This window comes from Rhinichthys klamathensis, unplaced genomic scaffold, assembly GCF_029890125.1.
Source record: "Rhinichthys klamathensis goyatoka isolate OS25496 unplaced genomic scaffold, OSU_Roscu_1.1 h1tg000029l_1, whole genome shotgun sequence".
NCBI classification, from domain to species: domain Eukaryota; kingdom Metazoa; phylum Chordata; class Actinopteri; order Cypriniformes; family Leuciscidae; genus Rhinichthys; species Rhinichthys klamathensis.
In genome coordinates, this window is record NW_026606579.1 from 3,590,268 (window position 1) to 3,609,241 (window position 18,974).

General features: G+C 39.3%; 2 protein-coding genes across 2 annotated transcripts in view; one reads left to right on the forward strand and one right to left on the reverse strand.

The window, feature by feature from the left end:
* cog5 (component of oligomeric golgi complex 5) overlaps positions 1 to 18,974 on the reverse strand; it is an 83,000-nt gene that overhangs the window by 62,673 nt on the left and 1,353 nt on the right. The window contains exons 4-6 of the mRNA XM_056245304.1: positions 18,851 to 18,905; positions 18,597 to 18,666; positions 15,487 to 15,607 (exon numbers count right to left, since the gene is read on the reverse strand). Coding sequence (XP_056101279.1) covers positions 15,487 to 15,607; positions 18,597 to 18,666; positions 18,851 to 18,905 — 246 coding nt within the window. The remainder of the gene's footprint in view (positions 1 to 15,486; positions 15,608 to 18,596; positions 18,667 to 18,850; positions 18,906 to 18,974) is intronic.
* Positions 5,202 to 9,251, forward strand: gpr22a (G protein-coupled receptor 22a). Its single transcript, XM_056245310.1, is given in 4 exon segments — positions 5,202 to 5,509; positions 6,396 to 7,281; positions 7,284 to 7,330; positions 7,645 to 9,251. Coding segments are annotated over 3 exon segments (1,389 nt in total). The 5' UTR covers positions 5,202 to 5,509; positions 6,396 to 7,236; the 3' UTR covers positions 8,942 to 9,251.

Genomic DNA, 18,974 nt, shown 5'->3' on the forward strand with positions numbered 1-18,974 from the left:
CTAGAGATCCATTGGCTCACCATCAATCACAGTTATTACCTGCATTTATCTGGAATGAAGCACAACAGCCACTCCACAGAGAGAAGGTGCAGCATGCAATATAGTGTAAAACGATTCTAACTGTAACCTTGGAAACCAATTTTTTCCCTATTACAGTGGAAAAAAAGAGAAAAATAAGGAACATTAGTTGAAATTCAATATGGGGTCTGTCTGAGGAGGTCATTCCTGCAAAGCGGGGCACTCAATTTGTTTGAGATTAAAACAAAAGTGAAAAAAGTAATTGCTGTTAGTGTAGACTGAGTCATCTCTGAAATTCCAAGAAAGCATGAAAATGTCAAACGAAAACACAATACTAGGTTCAAAATCACTTGAATTAAAAAACTCATCACCAAAAGACATGCTCAAAAGAAATCAAACTGTGCTTTGTTTTCAGTGTAAATGAAATAAAAGAAAAATACAAAAGAAAACATTTGCAGTGCCAAAACATCTGGATAATCAAACTAAAAGAACATCAAACGTTGACTAATGAAAGAAACTTATCGCATTTTTAGTAGGGCTGTCAAAAGATTAATCGCGATTAATCGCATCCACAATAAAAGTTTGTGTTTACATAACATATGTGTGTACTGTGTATAATTATTTTGTATATAAATGCACACAAGTATATATTTCAGAAAAATATGTTATTTATATATAAAATGTTTATATTTATATAAAATATACATTATATATAGGCTACATTCAGTCTATATACAGTATATACATGCAAATATTTCTTAAATACACATGCATGTGTGGGTATTTATGTATTAAAAATAATTATACACAGTACACACACATATATTATGTAAACACAAACTTTTATTTTGGATGCGATTAATCATGATTAATTGTTTGCCAGCCCTAATTTTAAGACATCATGCATCACACCCCGACAGCAGTGGAGGAAACCATTTTCAAAACAGACTTTGATCAAATGGTCAATACTATATGACCTGCACAGTGGCGCATGACAAACTGGTCATAAGAACAGCCTACAGATATTTCTGGAACCAGGGACGGGAGAGCACCATGGCACGTTACTTAGCCTGAAAGCAAGCTTGAATCATTTCTCTGTCAAATGACTTCTTATTCTCCCACCTGACCCAATGTCTCCTTTCACCTGGACACTTCATTGCTGTGATACTTGACGGGTGAGGAAACAAACAATTCAGTTGGTCAGAAGTGACAAGACAGTGAATAAAACGCTCCAGCAGCTTCTTGATAGAATCACTACTTACACACTGAAATCACATCCAAAGTTCAGGCATTGTCCTCGCGCATCAATCTGACCAACTGGAAAAATGAGCTAGGCTCTTTCAGGCAGACGTTCAAGATACCCTTTTATACTTCAATAACACATTCTATACTTCAAGTTAACTAACTACAGATGTAAACCACTGCTGCTACTGTAGTCATAGTGCCACTAACACTAATGATACTGTAAATGTGGTTTGGAGCTAGGAAAGAAAAATGGAGAAGAGAGACTAAATATTCTGTTAAAACGTAACTATACTTAATGGTTTATTAGAGTTCATATTGTTAAACTTTTGATTTTTATTTTATTCAATAATATTATGGGGATGCCACTATATTACCATACCATCAATATTTCCCACAACAATATCACATTTATTGCAAAACAAGGCAATAAATCAAGGCGCAGACTTCGCTGTCAAGTGTGTAGGACCCAGAGGAGGAAGGTGACCTTTGTCCCCAGGGCTGTCCTGCTATTAAACTCCAAGTCACCATCCGCCCCCCAAATCTTTGAACTGCGCTAAACATGCCATAGACTGAACAGTCATATCCACTTTTACTCTTATTTTTTATTTATTTATTTATTTTTAGTAATGATGTGATGTGTGGAGTTGAAGATATGCTATTCCTTGTGTCATTTGAATTGCCCCTTGGGGATGAATAAAGTGATTTGAATTGAATTGAATTGAATTGAAAACAGTAAAATATTTGCGACAGCATAGAGAATATCTATTTTTTTACTCTGCACGTCATTTTGTGTGGTGTTGTCTGAACATTAAACCCAGGTAAGGTTGAAAATGAGCTGCTTACACAAGAAGCACCTAAAATTGCAGAAAAAGTATTAGGATACAGGCTTTCAGTAAGATGTGTGCAATTTGTTTTTAGTTTCAACAAACATATGAGTTGTTCCCTGTGTGTCTATGTATAGTGCTTATAGCAAAAAAAAAGAAAAAGAAAAAGAAAAGGCTGTCCTACATATGTCAAATATCTTCCCTTTGAGCATTAACCAATCACTAAATATCAGTAATATTAGTTTCATTAGCATGTTACATAATAACAAATCAAAGTGATTCTGTCCTTGAATCAGATCAGATTATCAGGGAGGCGATAGAGCTTTTTGAAGGTCATCCTGTGCATAAGGGATGGCATTTTCCCATGCATCCCCTCCCCCGGGCCAACAAAACGCGTAACAACACAGCCCTATGGACTGTGGCAGGAAGTGAATGAACTCGGAATGCTTTGTTGGGATTGGACAGAATCCCTATGGGATGGCTAAGCAAAGCTGAACCAACATACGCAGTAAGCAGAAGTTCACAGTCAGGGTGTCCCTGCTAATCTGCTGCCATGAAAACACGATGTGGGGGATCCAGACTCACATTAACACTGTAACCTTGCGTCACAGGATGACGTGTTGGCCCCGCTGAAGCTGAGGGGACGTGACACTGTTTATACAACTAAAGCCTCTGAAATCTGCTAAATACAGCACAATCTCATTTCCCACAGTCTCTTCCACTACATTTGAAGTGGTCTATAAAAAAAGAATCATCTAGCAACCACTAGTATCGTTTATAATTACTCTGATAATGAGCACTGAAAAACACAATCTAACACCTCTGAGATTGCACTATATTTTCTATAACCATCTGTATCAATTCCATTGGATGTAAGAGCGCTTGATTAAACCGATGTTCAAGCACTCTAACCAATGGAATTGATACGGATGGTTATACAAAATATATATGCCGTAAAAGCATCTAAAATTTCTTTGCATTTGCTTGTATCATATTCTAAGCCTTTGAATGCTCCAAAATCAGTTCAGTCATGTGCCCCAAATTCATCTCGCTGAAGTGCAGTGGTAAACTTGTTTAGTTCCACTTAGCCCCAGCTCAACAGATGTGCATTTATCACGCTCGGCCATGACGGAACAGCTGTAGGGTCTTTGGGGACTGTGGACTGCCAGAGGCAACTTTGACCACTGGGTCTGTCATCTGCATTTGGTCAGTCTCAAGTCCACATGCAAAAGAGCCTTTGGAGACACTGGGAATGTGACCAAGAACAGCTCCCGGGTCTCAGAGGAGTATTGAGACAACAAAATATAACACTACAGGCCAACCAGAATTTCCTGTTTGGCTTCGGTTTTTGGTTGCTGTTTCCTTTAAGCTTCTGGTCAAATGTATTTGTTAAAGTTAAAAATATGTACCAATAAAAAAGGAACAGCATATCTTAAATGTAATAACAGATACTGGAGAACTGCCTAGGGATAGCAAACCACATTCAGATAAAGTTTTCTGACCTGTCCTACCTGACACATGGCTCTGGATGAGATGTAACAGAGCCAGAGAGGATAGAGAGGGATAGGGTTTAAAACTGAGCCAGAAAAAGAGGTACGGCCCACAGCTCACACATTAAGATGGCTCTAAAATCTGATTGGATGGCCTACATTCAAAGCTGTTGTCAAAAAAACTGACATACCTGAATCCACTCATCTAATTCGATAATGGATAGTTCACCCAAAAAAGAAAATTACTCACACTAATGCTGTTCCAAACCCGATTTTCACAGTATGGACCCCCAAAAGAAAGTGTAAGGACAAGGGTGAGCACCTTTAAATAAAAATTGTGTCATCAGTTAAACTGTCCTTCTAAGTTGATAGAAAATATTAAAACCATTAATTAATAAATGGCTTATGCTTTAAATATATACAATTTGAGGACAGAAATGTAATAACTATTTAAAAAAAGATCCCAAATATATGGAAGGGATTCAGCCAGATGAGAAGCGGCAAACTGCAAGGCAGAATCCCAGAGGGTCGTGCCAGAGACCAAGTGGGCACGCTTGCTTCTAGGAGGTTGCTCCAGGGAGCAGAGGCGTAGATTTTACACAACTATCCATCTCTCATGCCTCTTCCAGTGAGCTGGCACCTGGCGTCTTACCTTCCGCTCCTGGAACCTGCGGTTGCTAAGCACAAGTTAATTCACCCAGGGCTTCTGGAGTTCTGCTTCCACTCAATGAGCATCAGTCACAGCAGCATTATCAAGCTAGAATCACACAAACACACTCAATAGGGCAGTTTATACAACAATAGAGAGATAACGACAAAGAGAGTGGTCCTTACTGACAGACACAACAAATGCCAAATGAGACATCAGCTTTCAGGAATCGAGGGATATAACGCTTTGGGGCATTAGCTCAAGGACCGGTCTAAAAATATAAAAAATATTAACACAGATTCTCTCTCTCGCTTGGGTATCTACCGAGAACGGTCTTGGGAAAGGGTCTGAATAAAAAGTTTAAATATTAATGCCCACCTTGAATATTTACGGATATGTTCAGCTTGGTAATTTGAAGGCTTTTTTGTGATATTTTTTATTTGTTTTTTAATTTGGTGAGAAAATGATGTACCATAATTAGCCCATTCCTTCTCTTCACATCAGTGTTCACCAACACGCCCACACATGTACAGCAAAAAAGACTGAACCTAAATCACGCTTCATGCGAGGTTTGTCATGTTTGCATTATGAAGACTCAGATGGAGCCCTTGCTTTGCAAGCGAACTCACTTATCCTTGCTGAGGGCTATTTTAAAATATTTTATATCCTTTGCTTATTTACTCACTCCAAAACTGTGGATGTATGAACAATTTAGGAACAAAAATTAAAAGTTAGGAAGTTAGACAGTATTTTTGTCAATGTCAATAAAGATAGTAAAATTCACCTGTTGGTGTAAGCCCTATTTGAGCAACAGGAAAAGAAAGGGTTACAACTATTACACGAGACCAATCGGGAACCAGAGAAGTGTTATAAACCACAGCAGAAGAAGGGGGAGGGAAAGCGAGAGCGATGAGGGGAGGTAGGAGGGAAGAGAGAGAGAGAGAGAGAGAGAAGAGGAGGAGGAGAGAAATGAGTAGGTAGGGCATTTTGAAAGCGCTGAGTGTAGGGATGGTAAGAGAGAGAAAGACTGAGAGGGAAGGAACAAGGGAGGAGGAGAGGAGCAGATCTCCAAGCAAGATGCATGACACTACATCCTACAACATCTGACTTCCCTGCCCCCCTTTGACAGGCGCGGAGTGCTTAGAGAAAGGCAGATAGAGGAAGACAGGCAGACTCATCCCTTCAGACAAGCATGTCCTTTATCACTCGTCCTGGCATGGGTTTACTCAAACTGGGAAATATATGGGCTACCAGGTCACTCGCTCTTATGGCAGCAACTAGAGGTAAAAAGCTTCAGGTTTCTGTACTCTCACAACTAGAGCATCTGCTAAAGGGAATGCATGCTATTTCATACAAGCGATAACTTTAGAGATCTGTTTAAAGCTGACAACTTTTACTTTTTAAAATACAGGAAATACTGTACAGGGTTAATACCAAACATGAGCAAATTTACGTGGCAGCATGTTTTAAATTCAGAGCAGTTAGCTTCTATACTGTGGACAGAAAGATTTTTTTGTTGTTGAAAAAACAGCTTTGACACTTACATTGTGGAAAAAAGATGCATGCTTTTATGTGGTTCCTCCAGTGGCCAACACAGTATCTGACACATTTAACTCAATTAATGTATGTGGAAAGAGCAAAACTGAGCAATCGAAACCCATCCAACCCATTATCCTCGTAACGGGAAGATGATTTGAGCGCTCTTGTCGCCATTACAGCTTCTGTCTAGTGCTGAAAAGCTGCCTTCTAGCTTAAAAAAAAACCAGAGAGATGCTTGGAGATGAAGAGTAAGAGATGCTTGGAGATGTATGATATATGGAGTATAGCCCTTGTAAGCATAGTGTGGGAGTACTGCAGCTCGCTTTGCAAACAACCACTCACAGTCACTGTTTAATGAGTTTCTATTGGGCATAAAGCCTTTCGACCAAATTATTACACCAGAGACACCATCAAAGACATAAAAAGTTGACTGACTGGGGTTCGCAATCTCTGCGAGGTCTCTCCATTACATTTATGGACAAAAAAACATGCACGTTTTATAATAGAACAAGAGTTACCGTAAAATGGTTTATATGAAGATGCCACTATCCTGTAGAGATTTTCAAGGTCATGACTCTGGTAGAAAGACAACAAAATAATTCTAACTCTTACTTTTTTTGCACCTACCAGCAGCTAGAGAGTGAAACTACTGAGGATGGAGCTCCTGTTCTGGTGTCCCACATGAACACCAAAAAGAGAGGGTAAATATATGCCACACAGTGCACCGGCTTGACTACCTCCTTCCCTCTGGAAACCTGTGACCTTGTTGCGATTACTGTGTACCGCTGTCTACCTGACTGGTCTCCTGGAGCTGTACTGTGGCACAGCAAGTGGGGGTGTGATTTACTCAGGTGGAATACAAGGGGCCGTGGACTCAGCAGGGAGAGGGTGCAACTTTTGTTTTATGGTGACGAGAGAATGCCAGTCCTAACCCGTCACACTGAAGGAGATGCATTTCTGCTTGTGGTTCACAAAGTCTTGGAATAATCACTGAGGATGGGACATGGTGCTGTCCCTGATCAATTCTGCAAGATCTGTTTTGCCAATACAAAGGACAAAAGGCTAATGACAAGCCTGAATACAACACAGCTTTCATGTCAAAACCACGTGGATATTACAATGCACAAACCCTTCCCACGCTCTGAAAAAAAGGAAGAGCAGAGAGTGTTTCCATCTCCCACATCCTCCCACAGAAATCTAAGGATGCGAGGGAATGAGGTATGAGCTGTTTGGACTGCGTTTAATCAACCCTACAGAGAGGTGTTCATCCGGGGGGTCATCACTTGTTCAGTCAGTACCATGCTGGGGCTGATGACAGCCTTTGCTGCAGCATTTGTTAAATCTTAGGTCATTTGAAATCACTTTTTTCAAAAAAAAAAAAAAAAAAAGCAAGCCCACAACGGAGCAGGCACGTAACAGAATGGCGTTGAAGGAGCAAAGGACACTGCCGAGATAAAAGAGGCGTTGGAGTATGGTTGGCGTCTATGACATCCTGCCAACACATCAGCACTTTGGTTGCATTTGCTACACAAGCTCCTAACAAGGACAGTGAATACAAGGGAGGGGTGAGTTTCGTTAGTCTATGCACATATTTTATGTGCACATGTATTGCATATCAATGTCTCTTCCTTTTTAGGTTCTTTTTTAATTATGGTACATTCACATTTTTGTTATTTGACAGCTATATTTTGGGTAAGTTGTACTAAACAGCTAAACAGTTTTGGCGTAAACACTCAGTAGCATGCGATAGAAATGCTTCTCAGACAAACCTGTAGCATCTAAACAACAGCTAATTTCTGGTAAAAGCTTGCTGTGTTAACAATAAATTGACCCAGCAGACATGTTAAAACAGCCACTTTAATTTTTTTTGCATGTGTAGGAGAATGCATACCCCTCCTGTGCTGGGATTCCAGGCCATCATGAGCAACTTCACTGTCCTCGATAACGTTGAACCTCTTGACTTCGAAATGGACCTGGACACTCCTTACCCTGTCAGCTTCCAGGTGTCTCTAACAGGTTTCCTCATGTTGGAGATTGTGCTGGGTCTCAGTAGCAACCTGACTGTTCTGGCTCTCTATTGTATGAAGTCAAACCTGGTGAGTTCTGTCAGCAACATTGTAACCATGAACCTTCATGTGCTGGACGTTCTAGTGTGTGTGGGTTGCATCCCACTTACGATTGTGGTGGTGCTATTACCACTGGAGGGAAATAATGCACTCCTTTGCTGCTTCCACGAGGCTTGTGTGTCCTTTGCTAGCGTCGCTACTGCTGCCAATGTCCTGGCCATCACACTAGACCGCTATGATATCTCAGTTCGGCCTGCAAATCGAGTACTCACAATGGGACGTGCAGTGGCCCTATTAGGGTTCATTTGGGCTCTATCATTCCTCAGCTTTCTGGTACCCTTTATAGAAGAGGGTTTCTTTAGCCAAGCAGGTAACGAAAGGAATCAGACAGAGGGGGAAGAACCTTCAAACCATTACTACAGTGAATTGGGACTCTACTATCACCTGTTGGCACAGATTCCAATCTTCTTTTTCACTGCTGTGGTCATGCTGGTTACTTACTACAAGATTCTGCAGGCACTCAACATCCGTATTGGCACACGTTTCCATTCGGCACCCAAGAAGAAACCAAGAAAGAAAAAGACCATCTCCATGACTTCCACTCAGCCAGAGTCCACCGATGCCTCGCAGAGCAGTGCAGGCAGGAATCCACCATTGGGTATGCGTACCTCTGTGTCTGTGATCATAGCCCTCCGCAGGGCAGTCAAACGGCACAGGGAACGCCGTGAGCGGCAAAAGAGGGTTTTTCGCATGTCACTTCTTATCATCTCCACCTTCCTGCTTTGCTGGACACCCATCACCGTGCTCAACACGGTTATCCTGAGTGCAGGGCCGAGCAACTTCACTGTGCGTCTCAGACTGGGCTTCCTGGTCATGGCTTATGGAACCACCATTTTTCACCCGTTGCTCTATGCCTTCACTCGGCAGAAATTTCAAAAGGTTCTAAAGAGTAAAATGAAGAAGCGTGTTGTGTCAGTTGTAGAGGCTGAGCCTATGCCTAATAATGTGGTCATCCACAACTCATGGATTGACCCAAAAAGGAACAAAAAGGTGACTTTTGAGGAGACAGAGGTCAGGCAAAAATGCCTCTCATCAGAGGATGTGGAATGAGCTACTGGGCCAATTTTAGGAAAATATCCTCATCAGGTAAAGAATCGTTAAAAAGGGAAAACACTAATCCAAAGCAGTAATGAACTTAAGTGTATTAATTGTACAGTACCTTAAGGAGGAATAATTTATTCTTATTTATTGTAATGGTGACTATTGTAGATGTCATAGATGGTAGTGTAAATACTGCATGTGCTTTATTAAAGTGGTTCTAGAGATTGTACATTCATACCTAAGTATAAACCATAAATGTAAAGAAGTAGAAACTGATGCTCTTGGGTTTGTTCATTTGCATTAAATACCCCAAAAAACAGCTGAAGAGATTTTTCTTGTTATCATGATGAACCCTACGCAACTGCTTTGTGATAACACTGAGTTACACTTCAGGAGTAAATGCTTTTTCACTCTGTAGAGAAAGAGGTTTTATGTCTGTTCTCCTTCAGCTTTAGCCACCCCAATTTTTACTTGTGGAAAATATAAGACAAACCCTTTTAAGAATTCAAACTATGGGTTTCATTAAGTGGATATCTATTTGCCCTCTACCCTGCAATACAATTAACAAGATAGCTATATTACTTGGGTCAACAAGTCACAGGGTGTACTTTCAAAGCAAGGTCTGTTTCCTTTCAAAATCACCCGCACGGCCAGTTGGCATACAAATCACATCTTTTTATAGGGATGAGGGAGGTGGTACACAGCATATTGTCCAATAAAGCTGCTGGGGCATGAAGTGGTTGGGGAATGTCAATGAAAAGGTGTTGACTTATAATACTTGAACTTAAGAGACCCATTGAGCTGATGGTGTTTGATTATAGGTTAAACTGGATTAGAGGGTGATAAATGTATCTTTTGGCAAGCTAGGAAAAATAATCACCCCTTGCACTGCAGCAATGAAAGGTCACACATTGATTTGTGTAAGGGGCAAAGTCATGCCATTGCACACTGAAAATTAAGCAAAATGCAGTTCTGAGATGCAGGTCAATTCCCTATTTGGTTGAAATGCTCAAATTCAGGAATAGGTGCCAGTATTGGATATCTTGCATATGGTGTAATGATCTATCTTGTGCTGAGACTAATAAAAACTTTGCGATGTCACACAACGAGTAAATAGAGGCGAAAATATCTCAATGGAGTCAATGAGGCTACATATGACTATCATAGAGGTACTAATTCCTGATTGAATATACTTTATCAAATTAAACAGCTTTTCAAGCACTTAAAGATATTTTAAGTACTAAATCTTTCACTTCCTTATTCAGTACTGGCGCAAAATGCAAAACAATTATATGCACAGATATTGTCAGTTACCCAAAGCGCAGCTCAGTTGGATGGGCTTTTAACTTGATTGAAAACCCATCTGACAGTTCATTACAAATTACTCCAGTGTTAGGAACTAAACATTACTTATGTTCAGCTTATATCATCAAGTGACTGTTCTACAATAGTATGTTCTTGAGTTTATCTAGATTACAGTTCAGAAAGCCAAGGTAGCTGATCCATATTTAGAGCTCACACACTATGCTGAAACAAGAGCAAGTGGGAGAGTTGAAGAAGTGCATGATTGATGCAGGTCTTCAATGGTGTAACAGGTCTCTCAAAACACTGAGTTACTGTAGTAAAATCTGCACAGTGTCAAATCTGTCCAAACCGCTGTACCCAAGACCCAGCTATCTTGGGGCCCTGTGCTTCAAAATCAATTGTGAAATGTTAACTTCTTGCTTAAAGTCCCCATGAATTCAAAATTGACCATACTTACTTTGTTTCCCTAAATTGATAGTTTTGTGGTGAACAATTCATCCATGCAATTCAATCCACACAAAAAAATGTTTTGGCTTCGTAATCTTTAATCAAAATCTGAAATTTCCCCTCCCCTCTGCGTTGGAGGACCTTGCCTGATGACGTAGGTTTCACGGGTTGGGCGTCTTCTTAACATCCGTAATCACGCCCCTCCAACTGACAGTAGACAGGCTGAATGACAACACCTACTTTTCTAGATCCAATCAGGTGCTAGTTGGGAAAAAAGCCACGCCCACCATTTTGCCTCATTTAGTATTCCGTTTCTCTCGGAAATACGTCACAACACTGGAGAAAAGTCGTTTGCAACTTCCGGTTCACGGGGACTTTAAGTGCCCTCCCAGACAACTCCAAAGGACTCACTCTTTTAAGAGCCCTTTAAGGCAATTGTATGATCAAATGCAACAGATCATACAGAGGCCTGTGGAGCTGTTGCCCTATGATGAGTTGACCTATGATTTAGGGTTGCTCATGAATGAAGGCTTTATTGTTTTAGCTGTAAACAACATTTCTGAGAGGCATGTGGAGAAAAATAATAATGAGTGCAAGCGAGCAATAGGCCCCAGCCAGTAAGAAGGGCTCCCAAAACTGGAACGGCTCTGCAATGTTCAGGGCCTGAAAACATCCAAAGTCACATTAGCACTAATGCAAAGTACTGTTTCATTGTTAATGCCAATAAAAAGAGGTTAAGAATATTGAACTGTCTGGTATTGGTATTATTACATGTATCTTGATTTAGACCCCAGTAATTTGATTAGCTTTTTTGTTTTGTTTTACATAACACCAACCACAAACTAAACTTTGAGCAGCATCCAAGAGTCAAATTTCTCCCTGCTTGGCTCTATATCCACAGCCTGTAATCAAATCACAATGAGGATTGTTTCACCTCGATGTCTTTACAATCTGTCTAATTGGAGCATCTATACCTCTCCACTGTCTGCTTTCATTCACCCAATTTATTCCTCTTACCTCGCTACACTGATCATGACATCCACATGCCACTCATATATTCCCAAAGGAGGGAGTCACTGAGTCCGAAGTCGTGTGATTGACACTTCATCTCCATTTGACAGACAGGTGCAGTTCAGGTGGTGCAAAAAATGAACAAACAAAATCCCTTGTATTACTTAATTATTTTCAAATCAATATATAAGGTAACAAGGTGGCTCACGTGAGTACATTTACTCACATGTAGAAATATAATTGTCTCCATAACAGACTGCAGCACACAATTCTCATTTCTTCTTGTCAATTCTCAGCTCTTGACATTTATCTGACTTTGATTTCCTCTCCTCAACAGCATCATTGCTTCAGTTTGTGATCCCATGTGATCTCATGTGAAGACTGTAAAGATGATTTTCTCCCCTCCTCAACAGCATCATTCCTTCAGTTTGCCCATGTGGTCTCATGTGAAGATTGTAAAGTGCTTTGGGTGTACAGTAGTACATAAGAAAAGCGCTGTATAAATCCTTCATTCATTCATTCATCCCACTCCAATCATCTCATTACGGCTGACAGCAGCCACACACACATGCCTTCCGCCAATCAAAACACCTTCCCCTCCCTCCATTGCCCTAGCCTAGTCAATCCTACCCTTAAGCCATTTTCGAGTTCTCCTTCAACTGTTCATCAATCTATCTGGCTGTCCATCCCTCCCTTACATAGCTGGGAAACGGATTCATAAATCATGTAACTAAGTCTGCTGTCATTATTGTGTTAGGACCACTATAATTCAAGGCTGATTCAGACATATGTTGTGGACACAATCAGAAAACAACCAATGGCCTGCAAAATTAAAGTAATATGAAAGAAAAATTAAGTTTTGAATTCATGCCATATTGATCACTATGGTAAAGAAATGCCTAGAGAAGATACTGGACTAGAATGTATCAGGATATACATCACACAGTATAGTTCTCTACCCTTAACACGTTTATACTATTGCATGATATATGCTGTACATCCGAACAACCCTACACTGGAACACAATGATAACGTCTTACACAGTTATGTTGCATGGTAAACAGGAAAGCGATTTGTCAATTAAACCTTTAAGGGTCCATTATCATTTACTGATTGTCTTGTTTACAATCCAATAACATGATGCTATCAGCAGTTTTATAAACTCTCAAGCTCGAAACCAACCACTGTCCAACTGCACCTCATCGGATTTCTTGTAACACCATCTGAGGACAGTGTGCCCTAGACAGAGACAGACTTCAAGACAAAGAAAGCAGTTTAATTGCTTCTACAGTTTCAGGGCTGCATCTGGAAAAAAAAGATGACTAATCTGACATGTACCATAAAACATTCTGTCAAAACCTATAGACAAAAAGGCTTTTCTACCAGTGTATGGCAGTATGTTTTTAAACAGGTTGCCTAATGGGAGATTTGTTAGACCGCTTTCTACGCTGGATGCCAGAGAGCTGCACATACAGATAATGATATCAAATCAGACCTTGGCTGTTCATGTTATATCTTGAGGGGGTGGAGAGAAGGCTTAAAAGCTGTGCATCCTGCGAAAAAAGGACAGGTGCTGTTAGAGCACTCTAATTGTCTCATCTTGGACGGTGATGCTAATGCAAAGATGTCTCTGTAATCCATTAGCTGGGTGAGACGAATCCAAATATGACCCTCACTTTGACATGATAAATAATTCAATGGATGGAGAAAACATATTACTGAATCATATTGTGTCATGAAGAGAATGGCATGAACCAAAAGCTAGAGAGCTGCCATTTTTTCTACCGCTAACACAATCTGCTGCCTTTTAAGGCATCTCATAATAAGCAGTTGATTTGGAACGCTAACAGGCAGCAACTCAAAAATACAGCTAACTCACGAAAAGCAGAGAGAGAAGAGAGTTGAAGTACATTTGGTTCTAATACAGTTTGACATTATCATGTTGCTCATTCCTTCACTGTCACAGTGCATTTTAGGGCTTCTGCAAAAAAAAAAAAATCCAACGATGCCCTGATATTGGGATAAAATGAGGTATCTTACAAGGCAGCCAGCGTTTACATAGGAAGTGGGCCTATGATGGTTTAAAACGCTGTCGCTTATAAGCATATAAGTAAAAAAGAGAAACAGACAGAGATACTTTGTGTTGCTTGCCACGGCATAATATTATGCAAGCGGTAAATACCAATATCAGCATGCCCTTCGTATGCACAATGGGAAACTACTGTTCGCTTGAATTGATTTAGCTTCAGTTGAAAAGAATATGCAAATAGAAACCAGGAAAAAAAAGCACCTTGCTGATCTTCACTGGAATCTTTCCTACAGGGCCTGTGCCTTAATAATGTAGATGTGTTTACTAAGAGCACATTGGATTTGCATTGTGCTATTTATCTGTCCTTTCGAAATCTATAGGCAAATTTACAAACAAAAGGTCAATTGAGTACAAGTCAATATGAATCTGATATTACAGCCATTAAACCCAGAGCCCGAAAATAAGTTTTACATTCCAGATAATGTCCAGACAATTATGGCAGTGTTCTAAAATTACACGAAAACAATTCAACACCCTCAAAGTCAACATAAAAAAGCATCTCAACTCATTTTACTTCTGAAATTCCTAGTGAAACATTATTTAACAGGGGGTGGTTGGGGGAGGGGCTGTCAGACAGGCTTTAATTTGATGCACAGGGAATTGATTGGGTCATGAAAGGTGTTCCCTGTTTAGAGGTGAAGTCACCAATATGACCTGGAACGTGTATTAAATGTAAATGGGGTCATTTTTGATTTCCTGTCAACTTTAAGCTCTATGAGATTACTATAATGTACTTTGGTCACTATTAAAACTAAAGTCACTTGTAAGAGCTAATCGGGTCAGACATTAATCAAGTGGGGTTTTCAACAAAACAACCTACAATATCTCCAAAACAGGTCAGACAGTTCCTAAACCAGTTTCAGACAGTCCTCACACCTGCATTGCAAATTAAACAAAACATTTAGGCCACAAGAACAGGGCTGACCTGGAAATAGTACAATATTGTTCTGAAGCCATTTACACAACATTGGTGCATGCCATAGCACTTGAATAATTATCATTAGTGCCCTTAAAACAGAACTAAATCCTATATAAAAAACAGCCATGCCCACAGAAAAAGTGTTACACTCTTAAAATAAAGTTTCTTTATTGGCATCTATGGTTCAACGAAGAACCTTTCCATGGGCTTTTGCACTTTTTTCAGCTGGTCAAAAATATCATCATACAAGCGCATAACATTTTTGGGGATGTTCGGTCAGTTCCATTGCGAAATAAAAGCCGACCAATCAGGTTGTGAACATATCCCTATGCCTTTAAGTTCGGTATCTTTAGACCAGGACCAAATGTTTATTTTTTTGGTCCGGACCAAACGAACCAAGCAAACCGAACTACAAGTGTGAACACGCCCTTAGTTCTCAGAGGACTTCCCTGGTGGCTAGTTCCTGTTACTGAGTTCCTAACTACCTGGTGCGAAAGCCCCTAAAAGGCTCTTGGATTTTTTAAATGTTCTTCAGACATTTTTTTTGTTTTGTTTTTAAGAACGATTCACTAAAAGGTTCTTTGAGAAACCAAATGTGATTCTTCTATTGTATCGCTGTGAAAACCCCATTTTGGAACCTTTATTTTTAAGAGTGTATATGATATAACCCAATAAAGACAACATAGGTAAAGAGTTGCCACTGATACAGCTCCATCATGAGTCAACATTTTGAAGGACACGAGGGATGAGCAAAGTAGGCGCTGGTCGTGACGGGTCACTCACCCAGTTCGTTGAGGCTCTGGGCAGCTTTAGTGATCTCTCTGCTGCCCCCTTGCAGTTGCCCCTGCAGTCGTTTGCTCAGGTACAGGATGCGAATAATCCTTCTCAACAGGTCACACGCCACCTGCCACACAAAATATGATAAAGCATCTCATTCCGGTGTTCATCAAATAACATAATGACTTGTGAGCCTATCATAACCAGCACAAGCAAATATCAATGATAAGATAATGATGCCCACATTATGATAAAGTGAAATCCTCTATCAAAAATGTACCATGGTAACCATAGTCTCCATGATATAGATTGTACCTACAGTACAATAAAACTAATAAACCTGGTATTAGTGACCATTAATTATTGTTATGGTATTAATACCTCTTGTTACACACATTTTGTGCAACAGACATGAAGAATGAATAGTGTTTATGTTTACAGTTTTCATCTGGCAATCATAAAATTAAGGGAGGGATTGACAGACTTAAACTGAGAGATTTAAATTAAAGGAGGAACCTGACTAATTGTATAAAGACCATTGCAATCACCTGTAGGATAATAGCGTAATTTGTTTCTGTTAACTCTTTCCCTGCCAATTTCATAGAAAAATGTGTTGTATGAATATCTGCACATGCAAATATATCAAAAACAAACAAAACAAAAAGCCTCTGGTTTTAACCAAAAACACATTTTATTCTAGCTACAAGCATTCTTTTTTTTTAATCAAAACTTGGATGTGGGTAAGTTTAATAAAATAAAATAAACATTTTGAGAAAAAAAAAGCTGAGAAATGGTGTTCTTTCTGAAAGACTACAACATGCATAAGCTTTTATCGCTTGTTTCTGCTCTTTTTTTCACCTGTGTTTTGACCCGGAGATTCTGTACTCTACCGTATAACAGTGAAAACATGAAAAGCCAGTAAATTCCATCAATGGCGGGCAAAGAGTTAATATACTCAGATTAAGTGGTGCTTAAATAATTTTATGTATTTTATCAAGGAGATGGATGTGCATCATCTCACAGGATTCTTTTAGGACTAGAATAGCATATCAGTTACAAGTCATCGTCAATGAATTTCACACACATACAAATACTATAAACAAGCACGAGTAGTCCTTTGATTCCCACCCTAGCAGACAACACACACTTCTATTAATAAAAGAAACCGTAGAACTCTTATAACCTAGGACATTTGTGCTCAAAAAGTGAAACTAAGCCACATGTTCAGTTAGTATGACAATCCTGCCTGTGGGCAGACAGCAGGCAAATGAAGGACTCGGAGAGGTCAGTCTTTTTTGTGTTTCAGTAAAAAGGTGCAGCTGAACTGTCCCAAAGGTACGTGCATCTTTTTCTGTGTGTGTCTGACACTGATTGCTTTGTCCCGGGGTGAGAGAGTGTCAGATAGTGTAAAGATACGGACAAATTCAAAAGGAAAACAGGAAAAAATTCAGCTGTGTCCCCATCGTCAAGTCTGGTCTTAGTCTTATGAGGAATAAAAATAAATTTAAAAATCTGTTGCTAAAGGCAAGGACAGGACAGACCCAGACACAAAGACAACATGAAATGAACAATGCCCCACACTTCTGAATCTATGTGTGCCATCAGACAGTCAAATACTACAATGGTTACACATCTTATTTTTAGAAAAATATATGAATAATAATAACAGTAATGCATGCATTGGGATCATAGGAAATATGTTCAATTTATCCAACATTCATGCTTTTTTTGTTCGACTAACAAATTATTAAAATTTGTATTGGTTTACAAGCAAGTCTGCTTAAGACAAAACAAAATGTGTATATTTGTATATGATACAGTATGCATAAATTATCCAAATTTCCAATAACTCCCATTAAGTTTCCAACTCTGAATATTTCCAAAACTCCCCAGCTTAACTTTCCATGGAAAGTTTTCCGCCCCTTTGCAAACATAACTTTGACAGACTTGTTTTTCATTGCAAATGTATTCTTCTATACATTTCAATACACAGCAGGTTCCCATTGTGACAACTTGCCCCTATAAAAAACCAAACTAACTTTTTTTTTTCAGGGCAATAACATTAGTGTAACTCCTGTAATCAATATTCATTTTTTTTTTTTTTAGGTATGTGCCAAATCCAATACAGATATTGAAAAAGATGTTTAAAAAATGTTAAAGAAGAAATACCAACTATGACAACATACCCTGAATGCGACTGCAGCATGCAAACAATAATCAAACCACTGATGGATCATCATGGAGTTTGTGATGATGCTATGCTGATGAGCAAACACAAATATGCAAATGTGTTTCTACTCTTCTATAAAGCCACACAAGAAAAGGAGCAGAAAGAGGTTTTGAGAGTAAAGGGGATCATTTCATAACCACAGCTGTATTTCATTCATATTCAAAAAACAATTCCCCAAAGCCACTCAAAACCAGGACTGAAGACCCCGTAAATCCACAAGATGTGCCGAGCGGGACAATATTGTTCACCTAGCTGTGTGTATTCACGTGTGTGACTGATAAAGTGTGATAGAGACCCTTCTTTCCGGGCCCAAATTTACTTTTATTGATTTTTTTCCCTGCAGGCTTGAAGCTTCACTCAAGATGAAATCATGTGAAGTGGTTGGAAAAGAGCTGCATAAAGATTGTAAATATTAAACACTGCACAAAAGAAAATGTGTTTTATATTCCTCTAAGAAAACAAATGAATTTGGAACGACGAGATTATTACTATACTATGTTATACTAATTACAAGATTTTGAATTGGGTAAAAGTTTTTTTTTTGTGGATGTGATACATCACATATCAATATTCTAAAACATCTATTCTTTCCGAGAAAGATTTTCTTTTTGTTTGTGTGCATTTCTTTTTTTCGTCCCTTGTCGGGTGTATAACAGAATCTGTCTTGACTGCAAACAACTGTGAAGGCAGGGCTGTATCTATCTCAGATGTTGAGCCAAAACACGGAAATCAAGCTTTAGGAAAAAAAGCACACAGTGTTTGTAAAGCAGGACAGTGAAGAAATAATGGTTCAGCAGAATGCAAATCTCTCGGTCTGCTTGGAATATCCAAGGATAGAGATATGGGATGACAGAAGCAGATGTAAAGGTAAAGAAAAAAACAACACCTGTAAGCGGGCAAGCTGGGCCGTCCGTGCCACAATCTTATTGTAAGGGTCAACGATTTTAGTCCTTATCCTGAGAATGTTAAGAGAGAGAAATGTGTAAATAAAATACTAGTACAAAGTATCTGACAAATTGGTAGTACTTTTTTTTTTTATGCATAGTCCACAAATTGCAGAGACATTTTCTAATGTCTATTAATCATACACCACCTTTTAAATGCACGGACAATTTTAATGCCTTTAATGGGGTAATATACCTTTCCACAGCACTCTGGAGAGCTGCAATTCTGGTCTGCATCATTTGTAAGACACCTGTGTGAAAACAAAAACACCCATAATAGTGCACTGGTAAAGAATTTGAGATGTGACAAGGGATCCCCC